At 36.3% G+C, this 24301-nt stretch overlaps 1 protein-coding gene across 2 annotated transcripts in view; it reads left to right on the top strand.

The window, feature by feature from the left end:
- The window catches only part of COL12A1 (collagen type XII alpha 1 chain), a 124176-nt gene that overhangs the window by 86719 nt on the left and 13156 nt on the right, over positions 1-24301 (top strand). For both annotated transcript variants that reach the window (XM_073006170.1, XM_073006171.1), the window contains exons 44-58: positions 882-1021; positions 2847-2970; positions 3134-3277; positions 4744-4908; positions 6239-6277; positions 6374-6512; positions 8554-8696; positions 8981-9090; positions 13125-13274; positions 15782-15859; positions 16982-17068; positions 18467-18520; positions 19580-19675; positions 20201-20254; positions 20611-20664. In XM_073006170.1, the coding sequence (XP_072862271.1) occupies positions 882-1021; positions 2847-2970; positions 3134-3277; positions 4744-4908; positions 6239-6277; positions 6374-6512; positions 8554-8696; positions 8981-9090; positions 13125-13274; positions 15782-15859; positions 16982-17068; positions 18467-18520; positions 19580-19675; positions 20201-20254; positions 20611-20664 (1577 nt within the window). The remainder of the gene's footprint in view (positions 1-881; positions 1022-2846; positions 2971-3133; positions 3278-4743; positions 4909-6238; positions 6278-6373; positions 6513-8553; positions 8697-8980; positions 9091-13124; positions 13275-15781; positions 15860-16981; positions 17069-18466; positions 18521-19579; positions 19676-20200; positions 20255-20610; positions 20665-24301) is intronic.

Below are 24301 nucleotides of genomic sequence, written 5' to 3'. Positions count from 1 at the left end.
TTTACGTTAGGGTTCACTCTCAGTGTTAAACTTCTCTATGTTAAGTGTTTATAAATTAAAATTTTGTTAATTGTTTTTAGATTTTTTTCTTAGCCTCCAAGGCTAGATATCCAAATAAAAATCTTCTTTCCTACATATGATTCTAGTGGCTTAATTTACATTTTACAAAGGATTTGGCCAGGTGCGATGGCTCACTCCTGTAATCCCAGCACTTTGGGAGGCCGAGACAGGTGGATCAAGACCATCCTGGCCAACACGGTGAAACCCCATCTCTACTAAAAATACAAAAATTAGCTGGGTGTGGTGGCACGTGCCTGTTGTCCCAGCTACTCAGGAGGCTCAGGCAGGAGAATCGCTTGAACCTGGTAGGCGGAGGTTGCAGTGAGCTGAGATCGCCAATGCACTCCAGCCTGAAGGCAGAGTGAGACCCTGTCTCAAAAAAGAAAAAAAAAAAGGACTTATTTGCATACAGTCAATCTTTAATAATTATATTCCAAATCTCCAAACTTTTTATTTGATTTCTCCTCTCCTCTCATTTATTGTTCAAAACTACTTGAAGAGTTCCGTGAGGTAAGATTGTATCTTTGCATAATGGATCTAAACAAATGGAGTAATTCCAGAGCAGGTATTGTGGATCTGTTAGTCCAATGCTTCTTAAATTTATTGTGCATATGAGTCATCTTATTACTGCTGGCACTGATTCAGGAAGTCTGGGGTAGGACCCAACATTCTGCATTTCTAACAAGCTCCCAGGCAGTGCTGTTGCTGCAGAACCACACTTTGCGTAGCAAGGTGTTTTACTACATTTTCAATTGTGTGATTTCATTTAAATGAAAGAATTTATGAGATTTGGGGCTTCTTATGCTTTCTTTTTTTTGCAGTATGCAAAGGGGCCAAGGCAGATATTGTGTTCTTGACTGATGCCTCTTGGAGCATCGGGGATGATAATTTTAACAAAGTTGTAAAATTCATCTTCAATACTGTGGGAGGCTTTGATGAAATCAGTCCTGCTGGGATTCAGGTGAGTGTCATTCCACCAGTGGCCACTCGTTTGTGACGTCTTGCCTTTCCTTTGAACTTCTCTTTTTAAGTAAAAAGTCTTTTCAATATCAACTCAATTTTGACTTTCTCTTATTCACTATTTCCTTTATTGGGTCCTTTATTGGGTGTAATTTCCTTTATTGGGTGTAAATGATAAATAAATAGAAAAATAAATGTTTTTTCTCTTAGTTTATTAGTTTTTATCTTTGATTAGATGATATTCCTGTTGGAGAACTTAGGGGATTCTGACTCTTAACTTCCTGCTTCCAACCATGACACATTTCTATAGAAGTTCATCCAAAGTTCCGGATATTAAATTCTTTGTGATTTTCATGCTCTGTGAAGTTAGAAGAATCAGTGATAAACAGTGACTGGAGTGAGTGTGCGGAACTTGCTGCCTGTATCATTACTTTGCAGATAATTGCCTTGACCAGAAGAATGTCCGTCGTTGAGCTAAAGCGTATTTCATTTGCTTTTTTAAAATGATAACTACCAATTATCTTGCTCTGAAATCACTCCAAATATATTTGTTATACTGAAGTACTTAGAGAAGTTTATATTTCCAAGAGAGGCCTCAAAGAATAAATCATCATGTAACCCTAACCCAATTAAAATTCCACCCCCTCTGGTAAGGCGCCATGACGGCTTTACCCATTCTATGCTTTTGAAGTCTTTTGTCTATATTGCTGCATTACAACAAATATCACCTCATATTGTCATTAATTGTGTGACTGTCTTCTGTCTACTCTTCTATCTAAATCATTGACTCCTTAAAGCAAGAGACTATCTTTTTAAAAAACAATTTTCTCCTCCTTTTCTTTCCCATTTCTTTGCTGAATTTTCTTTATTTTGGCAGTTTGATCATCACTGTGGCATCATGAAAATAAGATATTTTGAAATAAACCACAAACAATTTCATCAGCAAAACATGTCTTTTATGGAATAGTAGTATACTAAATTTCAAATCCTCAAGTAATCCTCAGGACCTTAATCCAACCCAAGAAGAGTAAAAATTCACCCTAGTTATATTCTAAATTTAATGTGGTTATATTCTTAATTTAACCACATTAATTCAACAAGCAAGCTTTTTTTCATCCTTTTAGGAATTTGTATTTCTAACAAAAAATAGCTACCATATTTTATTAACTCCTATGTACCAGTTACTTTGTATACAGGATTATTAGTCTTTAAAACAATCCTAGAAGGTAAGTATAGTTATCCTCATTTTACTGATAAAAAAATCCATTGTCACATAGCTATTAAATGCCAGAGCTAGAATTTGAACCCAGTGAATCCTGAGTACAAAGCCTGTACTTTTTCCACTAAATCCCATTTTCAATGAGTTTGTGATGAGGGATGATTACAATCACACACGTGACATTTTTATATTGCCGTAAAGAACCGATATAGTCGGTGAGAAGCAGCAGTGGGCTGAGTCAACTGTTTAACCAACATTTGGATTCAAGATGGTATGTTCTCATGTCTAATCCTGGGAACTCACCACTCCCCAGCTTTATTCATCCCTGTCTATGTCCTAGAGAAAGGCACAACATGAATACAGTATATTTTCATTATTAACGTCAGTTATGACAATTTCATTGAAGATTGAAAAATAAAGAATTTAATGAGATGAGTATAGTAGGTGTTATAATATTAGCTATAAAGAGCTTACAATATTCTATCAGATCTGAGATACTTTTTACAACCCCCCGCCCCCCGCTCTATTCTGCAGCTAGAGATCATTTGAAGATTGAAATATAAAATGAGATGACTTATGCTTACTGCTAAACCACATTTTCCTTCAGGTTTCATTTGTGCAATACAGCGATGAGGTCAAGTCTGAGTTCAAGCTGAACACATACAATGACAAGGCCCTAGCCCTTGGGGCCCTCCAGAATATTAGGTACAGAGGAGGAAACACAAGAACAGGTACGTGTATATGTAGACCTTTATTCTCCAAGCATTTGTAGTGGCAGAACTGAGTGTATTATCTCACGCTAATGTCTAGATTCTTATCAGTTGGGTGTGACTAATGGCATTGGGGTAGTTTTCACTGAGTTGACACTAAAATGTTCCACGCCTCATTCTGTAGGCAAGGCCCTCACATTTATCAAGGAGAAAATCTTGACTTGGGAGAGTGGCATGAGGAAGAATGTCCCTAAGGTGTTGGTTGTGGTCACAGATGGTCGGTCCCAGGATGAGGTCAAGAAGGTGGCTTTGGTCATCCAGCAATCAGGCAAGCACATACATAAATTTGATTGCACTTGCAAATTTAACATTTTTAAATGTTCACAAATGATTGCAAAAGACTAAATTTGCTGATGTTACTTTATTGTTTCTGTTTCACTCTGCACTGTATACCTTTGTAATGCTGATTTACATTTAATTATGGAATGGTTTGCAACTGCTCAAAATGATATGGTGTATTCTTTGTATAAGATGTGGTTCAGGATCGACAAGGGGCAAACCACATTTTCCCATAGTGGCTGGAAGGCTACAGAAAGCAATGATAACGAGATGATGCTACAGCAGGCTTCCTGCCATAGCAGAAATGAATCTTGATACTGCTTCCTGTGCAAGGAGAGAAAAAAGGAAGCCTTTAGCTTTAGCATATCTTTGCAGATATAGACTTAGTGATTGCTAAAAGATATGTTGCAAGGAATAGAGGTCTTAGGGAGTCATCTCTGGGATAGATCTTGGCAGTCAAATATACTGAGAGCCTCCTGGTAACACTGTCCTTTGGATTAGTTATTTAAGATCATTAGAGGTGAAAGTATATATTTCCAGTACTTGCATTAACAGCCCCCCTACCCACTGCTGTCCCAAGCAAGGTCTGAGGTGGATATATTTTTAGAGAGAATCTTACGCATAATTTGTTGTAGTAAATTATAAAGTACTTAATTACATGGAACTTGTCATCTGTACATGCAAGATTCTTTGGCTAAAATTATGAGTTACGATTAGTACTAAGTCATATTGTCTTTTTATCTTTTATAAAATGTATTGCCATTGTGTTATACACTTTACACAGATTTCTGCATGTTTGTGACTCCTGGTAGATTTAATTTTGGGCTTATAAATATTTGCTTCTTATGTTACCTTATTTATATCTAAATAGATTTCTAATTCCTTATATAGCTTTTTTTCCCCCGATGGCAGATTTAGCTTTCGGAGTGAAAAATGTGCTTATTTGTCACAGTCTAAATTTGCTTATTTGTCATAGCCTGTTTGTTGCCAGTGAGAGCTGTAGATTCCATTTTCAAAATGGCCAAAGTTCTGCCTTTGAGCCTGAGTTTCCTGAGAAAATCAGTTTCAAGAACCCAGATTTTAAAATGAGCCCATTCTTAACTTCTGAGTCACATAAGCTTAAAATGTTAATGGCTGCAGAACTCGTGTGTATCAGGACTGTGGATCTGTGGAAGGCAGTGTGCACTACATGAAGTCTTTCTGCTATTAAAATCTTCATATTTAAATTGTTGGGATTTTATCTTAGGAAATCAAATTAAATGAATTATTTAAGCCAGAAAATAGAAAGACCTGGAAAAAGTACGTATTTATTGAAGAGAGTTCATGTCAAATAAAAGGACTTGCGTACAGTAAGAAAATACAGCATCATGTTCTGATAAGAATTTTTTTGCATTGTTCTAACAACAAGGACAGAAAAAGAGACATATGATTCATTCTATAAATTCTACTTTGCAGGGTTCAGTGTCTTTGTAGTTGGTGTGGCTGATGTCGACTACAACGAGCTTGCCAACATTGCCAGCAAACCAAGTGAACGGCACGTGTTCATTGTGGACGACTTTGAATCTTTTGAGAAGATCGAAGACAATCTTATTACATTTGTTTGTGAAACTGCCACTTCAAGTAAGTCACAGTCAACATGGATCTATAACCTCACTTATTCTGAAAAATAATTACTTAGTAGACAATTCTATATCATTTGTAGGATCAAGTCTGTGCATAAATAGATCCTGGGAAATCACTTGAGAACCTGATAAATCACTGTTTCTATTGCGATCATGCTAAATGTGTGCTTGTCAGAAGTTCATTTTTAGCCTTGAATATGTAATTTCCTTGTATGGAATATGTAATTTCCTTGTATGGAAAAGTGTTTTACTATATCCTTTTCCCACCACCCTAATGCCTATGACATTTGGTTAAATTAATCTCAGCCTCAAATTGCATACATAGGGCATTTCTGTGAGATGAAGGTTTTCCCCATTAGTAATCAATTGGTGTTTGTTTTGTCAACATCCATACTTCAAGAGAGCAATGAAAAAAAATGGTTCCTCAGAAATTTAGTCGATTCCCATTTGTTTGGGTTTGTATTTTCAAGTTCAGCTTTTGAACTATAGTGAAGAACCAAAGATTGATTATTTAAGTCAATTTATTATCATCATCCATTAACACCAATTCTTGGGGTATAGGTTATGGAGGCAATTAATCTTTCATAATACCAGGAGGCAATTTATCCTACATAATTGATGAGGGGTCTGTGGCTAGTTCAGACCCCTGATCCTAGACAGGGCTATGCTTTACAAATATAATAATCCTCTCCATTAAACATTCTATTAAAAACAGAACTGGTTAAACAAACTTTCTTGGTTTACTATGAAAATTTATGCTGAAGTTCGGAGTGCAGCTGCGCTGGTGAAAGTGAGTAGGGGGCTTGAGTGGTTTCTCTTCTGTTCCAAGTGGTCCTGGATGCAGCCATCTGGTACCCTCAGCTCTGAGGGGTCCAGAGCAAAAACTACTGCACATTTGTTACTGTTACATGGTGTTTGGTAGCCAGGGTGAGGCTTGGAGACTTGGCAGAGAAGAGGGTTGGGGATGGACAAGCTCCTCCTACCTTTGCAGAAATCTAAAACTCCCTGGGAGGGAAGTTCTTTAAATCTATTGAAAAATGTGAAAAATTCCTCCTTTAATTCTATTTTATTATTTTTAAGAGTACTATAAAATTCCAATTGGATTAGAGAATGTTAGGGAAATATGTGTTACACTGGTTAATAATATAATTTCTCCTACACATAGGAAGTGTACAAGAAATAATGTATAAAGGATTGAATAGAGAAGTTATTTTAATAAATGAACAATGTCATTTATTACTTGAAATATGTTCATTGCTACTTTCTGTGCATATATAATTTGTACATCATGTTGGTGAATCATACTTAAAGAACACTGTACATTGCAGGTTGTCCTCTCATTTATTTGGATGGCTACACCTCACCAGGTAAGCATTTATACTTTTGGGCTAATTAATTTCCAGATTTAAGCAATAAAATAATTAAAATGTACTTCATTTAATATTTTCTTTTCTGATGTAAAGGTTTTAAGATGCTTGAAGCGTACAACCTGACAGAAAAGAATTTTGCTTCTGTACAAGGAGTATCTTTGGAGTCAGGGTCTTTCCCCAGCTACTCAGCTTACAGGATTCAGAAGAATGCATTTGTGAATCAGCCTACAGCGTAAGTGTGACAACAGGAGGTTCTCCTTTTCTTAAGACCTGCAGAAAGTTCTTGGAATATTTGCTGACTTCCCAGAATCCTGGAACTTTAAAAATGTCGGAAGACTGCTTATGGATGACCCTGGTTGGTTTTCTTAAATACAGTTGGGTTAATTGTTTCCAGGTTACATAGTTGTTTGCACACAGGAGACTAAGACTCAGGCCTGGTTATTCCCAGATCCAAGAAGCTCATGCTGGTAACATATTACTGACCCTTTTGAATTTAAGGCTAGAAAAGCTGTTAAAACAGGAAGGCAACTTAATATTTTGAACATCTCTCCCTGTGGTGCAGAGGACTGGATGGGATAAGTGCAGAATGAGAGCAAACATTCTTTTTAGTGTTTCAGACCTCTAGAAAATGAAAGGTAGTTTTTCTCGTCCATGATCAGACAGTTGGCATTTAGTTTTCATTGGCTGATGCTCTAGCAATTGTTGTGTAGCTGTAGGTGTTACTTTACTTCATGAATGTTTGCACCTGAGTATGATAACTGAAATCTATATTTCTTATTCATTAAAATGAAAACTTTTTATGTTGAAAAATATGTTTGCCAGTTTATGGAGAGAAAAGAACAATGAGAAATAAAGGTATTGTAAGCTCAGGACAGGGTCAGAAATGATGTCTGAAATATGAAATGCTCTGAGAAAGCTGATGGAAAATTCAGACTAAAACCAAAGCTAATTTCCTTTAAAAGGCACAGATCGTATTGTTGTAGTTTGACCACATTGTAAGTCTCTAACTCCTTAATGGTTAACCATGTTGGCTCGGAGTTCTAGGTTTTTCAGTGAACCATAATACCCGGTGTTTAACTCTTCCAGTCAGCTCAACATAGAATTTCTACATTTTAACTTATGACAGCCTATTGTTTTCTCAAGCATCAGAACTTTTGACGGAAAGGAAAGAAACATAAATACAATTACATAATTTTTTCACAAGCACTAATTAACTAAGGAAGGAGAAAAATGAGCTAGGTGAGAGATGAGTTGATGTGGAGAAAATATTATTTGTAACATAGAATATTATAAAGATAGTTCTTGAACATATAAAAGACATCGTGTCAGCTTACCCAGAGCAGATGTTTTAAAAGCAAGATGGCATTAGTGGTGTGGTGTTAGGACATGAAAGCTCTGTGTCCTCTATCAAAATTCATGGAAGAATAGCTTCTTTTCTATGAGTTTATTATCTGGTTCTTTTTCTTACCTTCAGGGAGAAAGTGTTATTAAATGGTCTCAGATAGAAAACCATTAATTCTGCTTCAAAGATTCCCCCAGAACAATGATTGACTAAAGTCTGGAGGGACACATGGGACCAATTTTTTGTTTTTTGTTTTGCCTTACAGCTTAGAGCCAAGAAACATTTCCTTTCAATTAATTCACATCCTTTTATCATCACTAAATGTTTGCACATGTATATGGTCTTCACATTTAAAATGGATTTTGTTTTTGGGAATATATGAGCTCTGGGAGTGATTTATTTGATTTCAGGGGAGAAATTTGGAAGTGTAAAAACTATTACTGACAGGGAGGGAGAGAGAAATTAAAACCTTAAGCCATTTTTATGATCTCATACAGCTGACATTTGAAATTAAGTATATTTAGGAAGATTCATTCTCTTTAAGTGATATCCATAGTCATAATGTTTATCATTCTAAAATTATCATATAATTTTATAATACTCTGTGTCTCAAAAAATTAGTTATTACTAGTAGGATAAAAGACTATTTTATAATCTCCCAGAGTTTTGTGACTTTATCAATTTAGAAATAATCGATTACAATTTACATAATGGATCTTTAGTGCTTGTTCTTTTGATGTGCTTCCTAAATTTTTCTCCTTCTAAGGAGAAGTCAGAAGGAGCCAGATTATTATAAATAGCCTCTAATACTACCCATATGAGATTCTGGTGCAGAGATTTAAAGAGTATCTGTTCTTGATGTTAAAGCAATCAATCTTTCTTCCTTTCATTTTTTTCTTTCCTCTCCTTTTTCTTTCATTTTATCCAACAGAGACCTACACCCAAATGGACTCCCTCCTTCATACACGGTTATATTATTATTCAGACTTCTCCCAGAAACTCCCAGTGACCCTTTTGCAATTTGGCAAATCACAGACAGAGACTACAAACCACAAGTTGGAGTGATTGCAGATCGTAAGAATTTTTATCTTAAGGCACATGCATACTTAGTTTTGATTATGTTTTTCTTTTCTCTTTTAAAAAACTTTCTGAATATACATTATATATATATTTATTTGATATATACTTTTGTGTTTGAACTTTTCCAAGTACAACACATCAGTAAACATCCTAATTACATTTTTTCACAACTGAAATTATTTTATTTTTAAAGAAATCTCTCGAAGAATCATTTGCTAATACTTTAAATAAAAAGTATACAATGCATGTGATTTAATAACACTTTATGTTGATTACAGCTTCTAGCAAGACGTTATCATTCTTTAACAAGGATATAAGAGGCGAGGTACAAACTGTTACATTTGACACAGATGAAGTAAAGACATTATTTTATGGAAGTTTTCATAAGGTAAAAACATAAGATTATTTGAGTCTTATTTCTAGAAAAAATATAAAACAAATTTATTATTTATTAAAATGTCATGTTAAATTGGTAGAATTATAACTGTCTTTTAAAAATAAAATCTTAAAAAAATCATATTTTAGAGAATTTGGTTAATTCAAATAATATTTAAAATAAAACAATATACTAATCAAGAGATAACTACTAACATTTTGATATATTTTTAATGCTTATTTCTTTTTAAAATTTGAATCATATAGTATATATAATATTATTCACCTACTTTTCTGGTTACCATTTTGTTATGAATCTTTGTGTCATTTAGTCTGCAAAGCTTAATTTTAGTGGATCTTTTAATTGATAATATTTCTTCTGCTTACTTTTTATTGAAAAGTACAAACATGCCAGTGAAATGCAAAAATTGATAATATATCTTCTGCTTGTATTTTATTGAAAAGTACAAACATGCCAGTGAAATGCAGAATAATTATTTTTATCAATCCAAAAGCTATCAATATCTACCAAAATAATTAAGATAAATGTTTATGAGATTAATTTTTATGTGAACACACATTCTTTAAAAATATAATTCTCTAGAAAATCTTATTAAAAGTTCTAAGATGCATTCTAGGGATTGTCTGTTCTTGATTATCTTAATCAATTTTCTGTATGTCAACATCCAGCAGATAGTAGAAACATTTTTTTCAGGTTTCTGAAGGACAATTCATTGACAAATAAGCACTTCTTAGAAAATACTGAAGTTGGAAGCGTTAGAAATAAAAAGAATGATCTAGGTTAGGAATGGAGGTTAGGAATGGACTTTTAAAAAAAACTTCTGTTTTAAGTTCAGGGATATGTGTGCAAGATGTGCAGGTTTGTTACATGGGTAAACATGAGTCATGGGGGTTTATCATACAGATTATTTTGTACCCAGGTATTAAAAATAGTACCCATTAGTTATTTTTTCTGATCCTCTCCTTCCTTTCACCTGACACCCTCTGATAGGCCACAGTATGTGTTTTTCCCTTTTATGTGTAGGAATTGACTTTTTAATGGTATTTCTTCATCCACTGGATTATGTTAACAGGAATACCAGTTGTTGCACAAATGCTTTAAAATTTCTCCAGTGTGGCATGTAGAAAGATTAGCCTTTATACATAAAAGACAGATGTTTCCAGTTCAAGCTGATTCTCAAGTGAAAATTGAAGAAATTTCTTCTACCTGAGTAGATTTAGCAGTATTTCTTACTGTTTCTACTCCTGAGGAATATTGCTTTCTTTCCAGATTGTTGTTCTTATTCATTAATCAGATTTTTGATAAGGATGCTAAAGGACTGTCTTCATCAAGCTCAAGGAAGCTTCAATGTACATATTAGTGATACCAAAAAAAAAAAAAAAAAAAAGGGAAAAACAAAAATCTTTGAGTACAATGGTATATCTGCTTAAAGGTTTACAGACCTCCATAGTGAAGTGAAGTAAAATAAATGCCTCGTCGGAAAAGCAAATTCTAGTTTGGCAAGTGTTACTGGCTTCAACTGATCCTTATCGGATCTTAGATGCTGAATCTGGCAAAGTTCTTATGAACTTTTTTGGCTCAGTGAAACTTACATTTGAGTAACTTGCTAAAAAGGACTATTTTTATTTTTCCTTTCATAACCACTGAAGATATTGAGAATCTGATCATCTGCTAAACCACTGATAACCATTTGGTAACTGTTATTTTAAAATTTCCAACTGTCATGGAATGCTTCATTTTATCTGAATTTTTTAAAAGGCAATATTTTTTAGAGGTCTGTAGTGATAGTCATTAATGATTACAAATCAAGACAATTTTTTTTGACATTCTCTTCTTTATACCATTTGCCTCCCCAAGAAAGATATTTGCATTCTTGCGTTTTATATAATGCCTATTTTTTTCTCCTCACGAGCTCTGCCTTTTCTTTCCAAACTGTCTACCTTCTTCTTTGTTTTTTATTTTAATAATCTCTCTTTTAGTTTCTCCTTTTTTCCCACTGTGCTCTCTTTTGTCCTCCATTCCTTAAACCCATTCTTTCTTTTTAAACAGCTTTATTGAGATGTCATATAGAAAAATTGCATATACTTAAGGTGTATAATGAGTTGTTCTGATATACACATACATTGTGAAATAATCTCCACAATCAAGCTAATTAACATATCTATTACCTCTACAGTTACCATTGTGTATGTGCCGAACCAACTTAATCTAAGATCTAGCATCTTGCAAATTGCCAAGTATAAAATACCCCCACCCCATTGGCCCACTCTCATTTATCCCATCAATTCAAGTACCACCTTCAGTCACTCTCAGCTGTTCACATTTTTTTACCGAGCCAAGGATTCAAGCACTCTTCTTTCACTTTCCATCTAATTCCTGGATTGAAGTTTTTCAAACCTGGGATGAGAATGAGCAATATTCAAGAACAGGAAATCAGTGACAGTGACGGGGGAGGGACCTTTGAGGAGAGGCATCAACTAAAATAGTTTAATTAAGGAATGACGGACAGTTATCCCTTCTTGGGGATTCTCTTGAAAAGCTTTTGTTGTGTCTCCCTTCTATGGTTAAAAGATGACATGGATTCACGTGAGACATTTATGATAAGAAAGAAAACTAGAATGGCAGAGTCTGGGAAGGGAGACGAGTGACAAGAGGCTCCCTATTTTTTTCTACTGGTCTGGGATCAACAACACATCATTTAGGAAATAGGTTGGTTGCTCTACATACTTGGCACAATGATCTACAGGTAAAGGGCCAAATCTGAAATGCGTTTAAACTGCAGTAAAACACACTGAATAAATTATAGCAAAATGTACTTCTAGAATGTGTTTCTCTATGGCTAGCATTCAATGAGTGTTACTGAAATAATTTGTCATGAATTAAAAATGTTGAAATAATTTTTCTGGATATTGCGGTTTTTCACATGCCTTTTCAATGTTTGCATCTGTGGTTGTTCATATATGACCCAAAAAGTTTTAGTTCTTATTAGATTAAAAAAATCCTAGTATAGTATTCTTCTTGAGTTCAGTATTAGTTGATTGTCCTGGGGGCATTTAAACTTTATTTTTAGTAACCTATGTTTTACTTTTATATAAAAGCAATATGTAATTTATATTTATCACAGATGCAGTAAACTTATGTTTTGGTGCTGATTCCATGTGGGAAAAATATTTAGTTTAAAAAATACTTTAGAAATTATTCTTATGCTTATCGACTGAGAACATTTAAGGGAATTTCTGTTCCTTTTAATTTGCTGCCAAACTTTTCAAAGTCATCATCAAGGGCTTACTTGAGTATTTGTGCTGTGATAAGTAGAAACTCTGAGCATAACTATACAGACAGGGATTACCCAGGACCATTCTTTACATTGTTGAAATACAAACATTTTATTAATTATACTAATAGAGTTTTTAACATTCTGTGTGTCTTCAGTAGCAAACGAAAAATAAATCAATATAAACTTCTTTCCTTAAAAGGAAATTGAATACTGAATTCTGTTGATGTCCAGAGTTGAATCCCTATAGAAGACATGTGCTACTTCTTTACTGTATGAGATATCTGTATGGTATGCAGATTATTTCTGCCTGAGATTGGGGAACAACAAACTGAAAGATGAATTTAGCAAAATTAGTGGAAGACATCTGAAATTTCCTTGTAGTGAATATAATAATATATACATGATTTATTAACCTCTATTTGAATAGCTCTTTATAGCTTACAAAGTCATTTCATCTACTACATCCTCTCTGGTCATCTCAGTAAGAGTAGATAATGGGAAAACAAGAAATTATGCGTGTATATGTGCATGTAGGAAACTGAGACCAGAGGTTGAGTGGCTTGTCTAGTTTCATATTATCAGTGAATGATTTCATTGACATTGCCAACTGTTCTTGGATTTTTAGAGTAAGACTTGAATTAGGACGAAAATAGCTTAAAAAACTTTTAAAAAATCTGATCTGAACTATGCAGAGTCAGCTAATTTTTTAGTGTAGAAATTTTATAATGGAAACAAATTATCTTTTTAGGTTCATATTGTGGTGACCCCCAAAAGTGTTAAGATTTACATTGACTGCTATGAAATTATAGAAAAAGACATCAAGGAAGCTGGAAATATAACAACTGATGGTTATGAAATTCTTGGAAAACTCCTTAAAGGGGAAAGGAAATCAGCCGCAGTGAGTAACACATTTTTATTTTTCTTGGTACCTTGTGTTGAGATTGAAATGGCATTTTCTAAACAACTCCATGAGTTTTATTTTATTCTGTTTTTCTCAGTGAGTTTTAAGTTGTCAAATTTCTTGGTCAGATCAAAACATTGGAAGAAGTACATTGAGAAAATATGTCCACAGAACATAATAATGTGCTTTAACTACTTACTAGAAACAAAATAAGATGTCAAGGCACCAGGGAACACCATGCAGTCATCTTGAAACAGGATCAAATTGGAGAATACCACACAAAGAGTTGCCAGCATACCCAGTGAAATAGAAAATCATTCCTATTTTGTTCTTCAGCAATAATTGTTAATATAGATTTGTGCAATCAGGATATTAAGCATTTGGGGACACTAGTTGCAACTTTCACCAGAGCCTGCATTTGCTCACAGAGGAGCCATTCAGCTGTCTGTCTCAAAAGGATCAGTGGAGTAGGGCAGCCAGCTGACCCCATTACTCACAACTTTCACCATCTCAGGTTTGAGGCAGAGCGTGACAACCCCATTTACAATGCTATCTAGTAGGGAAAATTTAAATCTAAAGTTGTCATCATACCAAGCTAATTAAATTCATATTAAATGTCATTCAAAGCCAGGCACCATTGCTCGTGCCTATAATCCCAGCATTTTCAGAGGCCAAGGAAGGAGAATCACTTAAGGCCAGGAGTTCAAGATTAGCCTAGGCAACATAGTGAGACCCTGTCTCTATAAAAAGGAAAAAAAAATCAGCTGAATGTGGTGGCAGGTGCCTGTATTCCTAGCAACTTGGGAGGCTGAGGTGGGAAGATTGCTAGAGCCCAGGAATTTGCAGCTGCAGAGAACTATGATGGCATCACTACACTCCAGACTGGGTGACAGACCAAGACCCTGTCTCAATCAGTCAATCAATCAATCAATCAATCAATCAATGTCAGTCAATAGACCTATTGTCCTAAAAGCAAAGCTAACCTGTTTGGCTTCTATAATTATTATTTTTAAAATGGCTTTATTTATTTAATTTAGCTTTCTTTCATGGACAGGACTTTCTTCCAGATTCAAAAGGAAAATTTTTATTCCACAATATAGAAACAATTAGTTCAAATGTAATATAATTTTGATTAAAATCCAAACCTTCTGTTGCATATTGAATCTGACATTTAGGTATAACAATTACATCACGTTTTTAAAAGAATAACATTGTCTAAACAACTTTTTACTTTTTATCAAAAGTAGTTTATTTTTCAACTATAGAAAGATATAAGATATATGCTATCTTGAAATAGTTGAGGATATCAGAAAAGTTATTGGTCAACCCCTTGGTAATAGTTTCTAAAAAGAAGAGCATCAATTGTAGAATACGTGAAGAATTGTTTCTTTAATTTACTTTAATGTTACTTTTCTATAAGGGTGGGTTCTTAAAGCTTGATTTAGGCCGGGCGTGGTGGCTCATGCCTGTAGTCCCAGCACTTTGGGAGGCCGAGGCGGGTGGATCATTTGAGGTCAGGAGTTTGAAACTAGCTTGGCCAACATGGTAAGACCCCATCTCTACTAAATAAACAAAAATTAGCCAGGCGTGGTGGTGGGAGCTATATGTAATGCCAGCTAATTGGGAAGCTGAGGCAGGAGAATCTCTTGAACCCAGGAGGCAGAGGTTGCAGTGAGCCAAGATCACACCACTGTACTCCAGCCTGGGCAACAATGAGACTCCACCTCAAAACAAAACAAAACAAAACAAAAAACAAAAAACAAATTTGATTTAAATGTGTGTAGGCTTGAAATTCATTTAATTATAGAAATTAATATTCTCTTAGACAATAACACAAGACTGGGCACCGTGGCTCATGCCTGTAGTCCTAGCCCTTTGGGGGGATCACTTGAGTCTGGCAATTCAAGACAAGCCTGGCCAACATGGTAAAACCCCGCCTCTATTAAAAAATACAAAAAAATTAGCCGGGCATGGTGGTGCACATGTGTAATCCCAGCTACTCAGGAGGCTGAGGCACGAAAAGCATTTGAGCCTGGGAGGCAGATGTTGCAGTGAGCCAGGATCCCACCACTGTACTCCAGCCTGGGCAGTAGAGTGGGACTCCGTCTCAAAAAAAAAAAAAAAAAAAAGAAAGCACACAACAAACAAATGAAACAAAACTCAAACACTGCATTTCAGCCAAAGAAAGGAATCAAGAGTGGGAATCTCACATACACATTTCACTTTTCTATCTCTTTCTCATAGGCATATGTTCAAACATTGCATTTTGGCTAAAGTAGTGAATCAGGAGTGGGAATCTACATACATGTTTCACTTTTCTATCTCTTTCTCATAGGCATATGTTTTTATGTTCTTTCCTCATGATGTAAGGATCACATTGCTCTCAATGGCTCACACCCTTGACAGAGTCTGTGTGAGAAGTTGGCAATGGTTACAATGTGGAAATGCCAATATAAAATGTTTTTCATGCATCTTTAGCTGATGTTGCTGTTGGTTGTTTGCAGTTCCAAATCCAGAGTTTTGACATTGTCTGCAGCCCAGTGTGGACCAGTAGAGACAGATGCTGTGATATTCCCTCTAGGGTAAGTAAAACAGAATTGAATTCTGTCATGGCTTTAACAGTTTCCCAGGAATGAACCCTTGCGCCTGGGAGAGGAAGTAGCACTCCACAGTTGCATCTTCAGGATGGAGCTAAAAGACACGCAACGTGTGGGTGCTCACCAGCTACTACAGAAAAGCCAGTGCCTGTGTGAACCCTCCCTCACAAGCTGGGAATGCACAGACTGTATCTGGAAATTCTCCCTAACAGAAAAGTCCTGCTGAGTTAGTGTGTTTGATAAGCCCACTTACTGTAAAGCCCTCTTACTGCTTGTAAATTATCAGCATTTTACAGAACAAGCCAGCACCTTTCTGGATAACTAAGGTTTTTTAGATGGTAGAAATAACCATAGTATTTCTTTTTGAGATGATGGCCTTTCTTTAATAGTATCTATGTAGGTGGTAATGGTTACAATGTTGAATGTTGGTGATGGATTTGAAACTTTTGACCAGCAAAGACCCACATACATCCACAGGAAGGGTGTGCATTGTTTATTCCGCAAATATTGATTGAGCACCTATTATAAGCCGGGCACCAATCTGTGTGCTTGTTTTAAGCCAGTAAAAAGTGAGTATTCCAGTGAAAGGCACTGGAAGAGAATGAATTAACAATGACATATATACTATATTATTGAGTGAAAGTCCTAGGATGCATAACAAATCAGGGCAAAGGGATCGACAGTGATGGTAGCCCTCAGTGATAAGGGGAGATTTAAGCAGAGACCTGAATGAAGTGAGGGACAAAACAATGTGGCTAATGGAGAAAGAGGACAGAATTCTGGATTTTTTTTTTTTTCCAAATGGGAATTGATATTTGAGATACACAACAAGTCTCTAACACCGGATTAGAGGAAATTAGATTAAATTACCAGAGGTCTCAGTGGTCACGTAAACATTTCTTTGTCAGTGAGGTTTCCTAATGTAATGCCTAAAATAAAGACATAAAGGAGCACAGCAAATTTCAACATAAGACTATTCATAATGATAAGTAAAATTATTTCTTTAAGTTGGGAAACAGACTTCCTTGTGCATGTAAGTGGGGGTGGGGATGGGAAGGCATTTTTTTCCTCTAAATTTAAAGGTAAATATTCTTTTCAAAATTGCAGAGAGATGAGGCAAAATGCCCTGCTTTTCCAAATTCTTGCACGTGTACACAGGACAGCGTTGGACCTCCAGGACCTCCAGGCCCTGCAGTAAGGAAATTGAAATAGTTCCTCTGGTTTTTCCTTTGAAATCTTTAGAGTGATTATCTATTTGCTGGTATAGAGTCAATAAAATGCTTCAATTCATCCAGGTTTTCTAGGATAGAGCAAGCTAAATTGAAGACCATCTTTTTAGTATATTTAGACATCTGAAATGGAGTAAATCAGGAAGAATATTTGATTCTGGCATTTGACATATTTCTTCAGCCATGCAAGAATGATAATATTGGCTAGTCTTCAGGAACTTTTTTCTTAAAGATGTGAAGCTGGATTTCCATCTGTAATTATATGACTGAAAATTCCTTACGTCTCCTGAAAGTTTCTTAAGTGTTTGGTACAAAGCCATAGTTGAGAGGCTGACTCAAGAACAACTTGTTGAGAACCTAGAACATGTGCACCTTATGTAGCAGATGTATCATGAGAATTACATAGAGAGAGGGTAATTAACACTTGTGATATCATAAACTCTGGGTTTGGAATAACTTGAGTGAGAAGACTGTGACCAGATTTATTCATTGGTTGGGAGGGAAGGCCAAGAAAGTGCAAGGCAAAACATTGAAGACTGCAGTGATAGAGTTCATTGATCAATGTGAAACCCCTTGATTTAGTCAATCCAGTATCTGATCTGGGCCAGTTTTGAGGATAGCTCTAATCTCCATTGGCTTCTTTTAAGAAAATATGTAATTAACATAGGGAGAGCTCGGGGATTCACAGAACACCAAAACTTACTATCCCTGGGTCCTAGCAAATAATGTAGACTGATTTTAGGTTAATTACAAAGCAGCTCCTCATATATAGAATCAAAATGTCACTGGAATTACCATTCTTTTTTCTAGTAACAGTGATTTATATTTATAATCATGAAATTATATCCTGGATGTGACTTAGATGTTTTTGAGATGTTGGGATTTTTTCCCCTGTCATTGTGAGGTAACATGCTTGGATGTCACTATGATATTTATTTTCTCTTTGTTCAGTTGTTTCTGAATTCCTGTTAAGTACATGTTCTAATATTCTGAGAGAGTGAAGATATTCTTCTTTTTGCCCATCATTTTCCCTGAGGAATGTAATTCACATAAATCCAAAGCTCATTTTTCTCTTTATTGTATACAAGTAGTATGTTTGCTTTTCCCAGCAAACCTCAGATTTTGAAATGAAAACTTGAAATATGAAATATAATTTAAAAAATAAGATGCTCAGAATGTACAAAGTTTTGAAATTCTCTTGCCTTGCGTATTTGTATGACATTAAATATTTGCTTCAATATTTTGCAAGCAACTGTACAATATTAATTGTCTGGAGATTGCACTTTTTCTTGAAGCACTTTTTATATATCAACTTCTTCCTGCTTTCCTATGTTCACACTAATATGTGCTCTATGTATTTTAGGGAGGGCCTGGTGCTAAAGGTCCCAGAGGTGAAAGAGGTATCAGTGGGGCAATTGTAAGTATATTTTAGAGTGCATTTAAATTTTCATCTATATGCTGAAATCTGATTGTTCAAATTTTCACAAAGCAGGGATGTGATCTTGAGCAAGTCAGCTCAGGTTTAGTGTGCCTCAGGTAATGTAATTACCTCTGTCTTATCTCTGGATATCATAATGATGGATTAGACAAGCCAGAGAAAGAAATGCATAGGATGCATGTCATAGGTGTAACAATTACACATGGGGAAGCTGCAGAAGATCTTTAAGGGCTTGGCCGGAACATGGGGAAGCAGATGGGGTAACCACACCCCACAGGGAGTAGAGACCCTCTAGAGAGCTGGAGCCTGCTGGGAGCAGTTCTGCTGCTTCTTTTTTCACCAGTCTCAGAAAAGAAAATGCTGAGTGCTCACAAGGGGTCACCTGCCCCTTCTGCCAGCTCCACACTGGTTTTCTGTAAGACAACTCAAGCTTCTCAGGGGAATATTTTATGAAGACAATATGTAGTTTTTGGTCATAGTATAATTAATGATAAAATAACCCCATTAGGAAAGGGCATGATCAGAATGCTAACCCAGGCCTAACGCCAAGGTTGTGCCTTTTCCACCTAGACAGATCGCAAAAGAGCTCCAGCACAGGGCACCTCATCCATGGGCATCTTTTCTTTCCTTGCTTGATTTATATATCCTTTAGTCCCAGAAATAAGCTGAAGTCTAAGAGAAATGAGGACTAACTTAAAATAAATCAAATCCAGTGAAACTTGAGCTTTTAATCTCATATAAGTCTATGAAAATTAATATATGAATGTTTTATATGCAATGTATTTTATTTAAAAAATCTATTTCTAATAGGACTTTTATGGAAATGGAAGTACTTTTGTGAATTTATTGCACTTTTCAATAGTAAAGGGAAGAAGGAAATTACATTAATAAACACATTCATAGATGTAGATTTCTGAAATGTTTACAAAGATTATATGATTGATGTCTTAGGGTTATGATGACAAGTGTCTGACTAAATGTCAGCACTGAAAAAGTATTACATTATTTGTGGTTGTCTCTCTCTCTTGTGTATTTTAGGGGCCCCCTGGTCCTCGTGGAGACATAGGTCCTCCAGGCCCCCAGGGTCCTCCAGGCCCTCAGGGACCCAATGGACTCTCTATTCCGGGAGAGCAAGTAAGCACAAAGCCTTTCTGCATTAAATAAGAATGGTGGATAAACATTTAGTTAAATGAATCCTTTCTACATTTTGCCAAATCAAATGTTTTCTCAGATAGTTCAACAAGGTTAGTCACCAAGATAGCAGTCACTATGATGACTGCTATTTTAGATATGTAAATAGACTATGTAATAATATAAAACTGTGTAGAAAAAATTACTGCTACTTATTTGACTTCATTAAACATTTTCTTATAAGTAATGTAGATATCCCCTATGTTAAACTGTGTTCTTTTAAGGTAAGTATAATATCCCATAATTACATAAAATTATCCCATAACAATGTAAGTAGAAATTATAACACAGCATTTGTAAAAATGAGCACTAATTCAAAAAAGGTTTATTCATCTCCTTTCAAAAATACCCTTCTGTGCTCATTCTGGATTTATGAAGTGATGAAGATTTTGTAAGTGACTCATGTCTTCCTTTTTAACTTAATCTCTGTGAAATGCCTGAGAACTGTTTTCCCATTGCTCACTCTAGGGTCGCCAAGGGATGAAAGGTGATGCTGGAGAGCCAGGACTTCCAGGCCGAACAGTGAGTTGGTCTCTAAGTTGCCTTTTCTTCCCCCTGTCATGCTTTATTTGAAAATTTCCCTTTGTAGTGCCTCAAAAGGTGAACCCAGGTTAAGTAGCAAAGCAGAAGCCTGGATATGTGTTTCACCTCATTTCCGTTTCATATCCTGGTCTTAGCCTTCAAGTTGGTGCTGTTCAATTCAGGTGTCTGCTCGTTGACTGAGCATCTCCTGTATGCTTGGCAATGTGCTTGACTCTGTTCTCCAGTTTCTTTTCAGAGTCTCTGGAATTAAAAAAACATTTTGGAAAAGAGCAAGGATTCTCTCCCACACAGGAAGTATATTATAATGTTTCACTTGTTTGTTTCCTTCTGTGCAGGGAACTCCAGGGTTACCTGGCCCACCAGGACCAATGGGACCTCCAGGAGATAGAGTAAGTTTTCTTGGGCAGGCTATAATGATGTTGGAAATGATGTCACGTGGTTGCCTATTAATTAAGAACCCTTCAAAATCCAGTTTGCAAGGCTGGTAATGAATCATGTATCTTGTGGAAAGCTGCAAAACTAATGTCAATGGACCACCCAACATCAGATCAATCTCAAGGTCTTTGAAATAAAATGGTGGGACTCTAGGGGAGTCTTTGAAATTTTAATTTTCAGAAAATTTCTTACTGTATCATATTCATAAAAAGAAGTCCAGAAAAGGAGTTTTAACTGATTAAAAAGAGATTTAAGAATCTCAGCAAGTTGTTTTAAATCTTAAAATTAAAATCTTAGTTATGAGGCAGTTTTCTGTAACCATGAGAGTAGCCTTGACTCCCATAGCACTTTCTACAAACTCAAGACATCCTGTCTACACCTTTAGAACTCAAATACCACTTCTAGGCCTTGATGGTGGGGTAGACAGCTGGTATTTAGTAGGAACTTTTCCTATTGGTAGCAGCTTTCAGATTTGGTTTTGACTTAGCACGAAAGCAGTACAGGAAGCCCAGTCTTCTCTAGGATAAGTTAATGAGAAGCATGGTGAACATGACCTCTATGCTCTATTCATCAATGATGTGAAACATTTGGTTCCACAGGAGACCACGAATGCTTTAATAAAAAGAACCCAGAAATTTTAAGAGTTTCTCAAAACAAAGGAACTAATGACTTTTCAGCATCTTATGGTTCCAAAAATAGTCTGAGAGTAGTTTGTATTTTGATTAATCAATCTAGTTAAAATATATGACTAGCAGCAGGATCTGAGGAAGCCAGTACTGTAACAGCTGTCACTAAACATAGATCTATTAGCCTCAACACCTCCAAGACACCAATGGGCAGAGGCAGGCCATTCAGAGGGAGCAAAGGTTTGCCCTAAGATAATACAAAATGGTAGATGATATGCCAGTGAACTTTATTTGTTCCCATGCCTCCTTTTGAGTTTGGGGGAGAGATACGACAGAGGTCAAAGAGAAAACTATTTTCTGGGATATGGGATGTGGAGGTAGTTCTGACATATACATCTTCTGACTCTTTTGAGACTGGCACGTTAGGTTTTTTTTAAATTCTTATTTTACAATAAAGGACAACAGTGAGAGTACAAGGGTGACAAGTCAGTCTTCTTTATTAGAAAGTAAACCCCAGAATATTGCAGTTGAGAAGTGGCGATGGGCTGACTTGCTTGCTGCTGCTACGACTGAAACTTTGTGCCCATCACATCCACCCCAATGTGGGCTTCATGCAGACACATGGTGGGGTCCCTAGCGCACTTCCTAGCGGCACTGCCTTTCTGGACTGGCGCTCAGACAGACATCACCATCAGGCAGCGTCACTGCATCCTTGAAAAGTAAGGGACTGGAAGGGACTGTGCTCTTCCGTTCTCAAATTCTAGTCTGTGTCCAGCTTTGTGGTGAGGCCACCCTGGGATGAGGGCAAGCGAACTTTTCAGGATACTGTTCTCCCTTTTCCTTCACAGCCTGTGTACCTCCCTACTGCTTAGTAAACGACCACTAATGCAAAAAGGAGAGTGCACAGCTGGTGGGGCATCAACAATTTTAGAAAGTTAGAGAGATGGGAATCTCAGCTGAAAGGAAACAAAACTTGAACTCAGTAGTGGAAGTGAAGAGAAGGAAGCACAAGAGATCAAGGCCAAGAGTTGTGGTGAGGAATGAAGAATTTGTTAGCAGGATCAAGTAGGGAGAAACAAGATACAGAGGTCGTCTTCCGCACAGACGATTTTTGAAATGAGGCACAGTATTGGGGGCTACTAGAAAGTAACCAAAGAACCACATATACAGGTATCTGTACATGTGTACCTATGAAAATGGTCATCGGTCTTCTCAGCCACCCTCACATGGGTAGAAGTGGAAATAACTGCTGCGGCTTGCACCAAAATTGAAGAATAAAATAAAATTGTGGTGCGAAGTTCTGCAGAGGGCATAATGGGTAGCCTTTTTGAGTACTTCACAATAAATCTTCTTCACTCCAATTTAGGAATATGTTTCCTCTAAAAGGAAACGGTTGATCAGAAAGTTCTTAGACTGACTAAAGGGGGATTAATTATTTAGAAATATGATACTTACCATAAAAAATGACAAAGAGCATCCTATATAGTTGGAGAAACTTGGGTGGAAGAAATTTTATTCAAATTGTCCAAGTAATATTATAGGAAATTTTTTTCTTAAGTGGCCATTAGAAGTGATATGGATGTTACATCAGATAGGCTTAGGATCTGTTTTTTGTTAGTCAGGCCTAGATCTTCCAGCAAAGAGCTGAAATCTTATCTCTAAAAGTTTCTGAAAAAAGTCTTTTTTTGGGGGGGAAGTGGAATATTTCCAACAAAGTAAAAATAATAATTTAAACTCCTATTGTAAAGTCAATGCACTAATAAAAAGTGTGGATACTTAATTCGGGAAGAGATCCAAATGGTTGACTTTTGTGAAAATCCAAGAATGTGGATGAAATGATTACTTTCACACTCTGCAGAAAATGAGACAAAAATCTCTGACAGAGGAATGCAACATCTCTAAAAAATGACCTGACTCAGAAATCCTTGGCTGGATTTCAGAGATCTGCTGTTGAGAGTGAATGCTAACTGGGTAGCAGGATGACTCATTCCAGGCGAAGGTCATTTGGCACTGTACAGAGAGAGAAAAAAATAACATATAAATGCGGGCGCACGAGCCAGAGATCAAGCCTGTGGGGAGATGTGTTCTATTCCTGCCTAGTGAACTGACGCTGAGGCAGTTCTGGCCTTTGTGTGTGATAAAGAGAGACAGACCACTGCAAAAATTAACTGCTTATTATCAGGATTGAGGATTTCCTCTCTTTTGAGTGGAGGGCAGTTAAGACAGCTTTGCCTCTGTTGTTTTTTTTTTTTTTGAAACAGGGTCCCACTCTGTCACCCAGGCTGGAGTGCAGTGGTGATCATGGCTCACTGCAGCCCTGACCTCTTGGGCTCAAGTGGTCCTTCCACCTCAGCCTCCCAAGTAGCTGGGACCACAGGTGTGTGCCACCATGCTTGGCTATTTTTTTTTCTTTCACTTTTTTTTTTTAGTGACAGGGTCTCCTTATGTTGCTCAGGCTGGTCTTGAACTCCTGGGCTTAAGTAATCCTCCTGCCTTGGCCTCCCAGAGTGCTGCGATTGCAGGCATGAGCCATTGCACCCAGTCCAGCTTTGCCTCTTTTGAGAGAGGAAGAAAGAAATTCACCAGGAGTGGAGACCTAAGTAGTCCTGTTCTAGCTGTCTGACAATTGCTCAAGGAATGAGGAAGGGAGTTTTCTAATTGGGTGGTCAGGATTTTCCATACAGACTTCTCTATGTCTGTATGTATGGCAGGGCATGAAGACTTGAGAGCATATGTTAAAATAATTTTATTATTTATGTTTAATATATATTCTTAGATAAGTGGGAGTTTAAATGTATAGTAAACATTCATGTTAAATATTTACTGCAGAGCTTAATATTTGCATATTTGGTAAAGGAATGTTTTATAAAGTTTGATGATTCCATCTTAAGGAAATTTTAGGCTTTAGAACATGATGTATTGACCAGTATATATTATAAATATTCTATTAAATATATGGCTAAAA

This window comes from Chlorocebus sabaeus, chromosome 17 (assembly GCF_047675955.1).
Source record: "Chlorocebus sabaeus isolate Y175 chromosome 17, mChlSab1.0.hap1, whole genome shotgun sequence".
Classification (NCBI taxonomy): Eukaryota; Metazoa; Chordata; class Mammalia; order Primates; family Cercopithecidae; genus Chlorocebus; species Chlorocebus sabaeus.
Note: the sequence above shows the minus strand (reverse complement) of the source record. Positions and strands in the feature narration are given on the sequence as shown.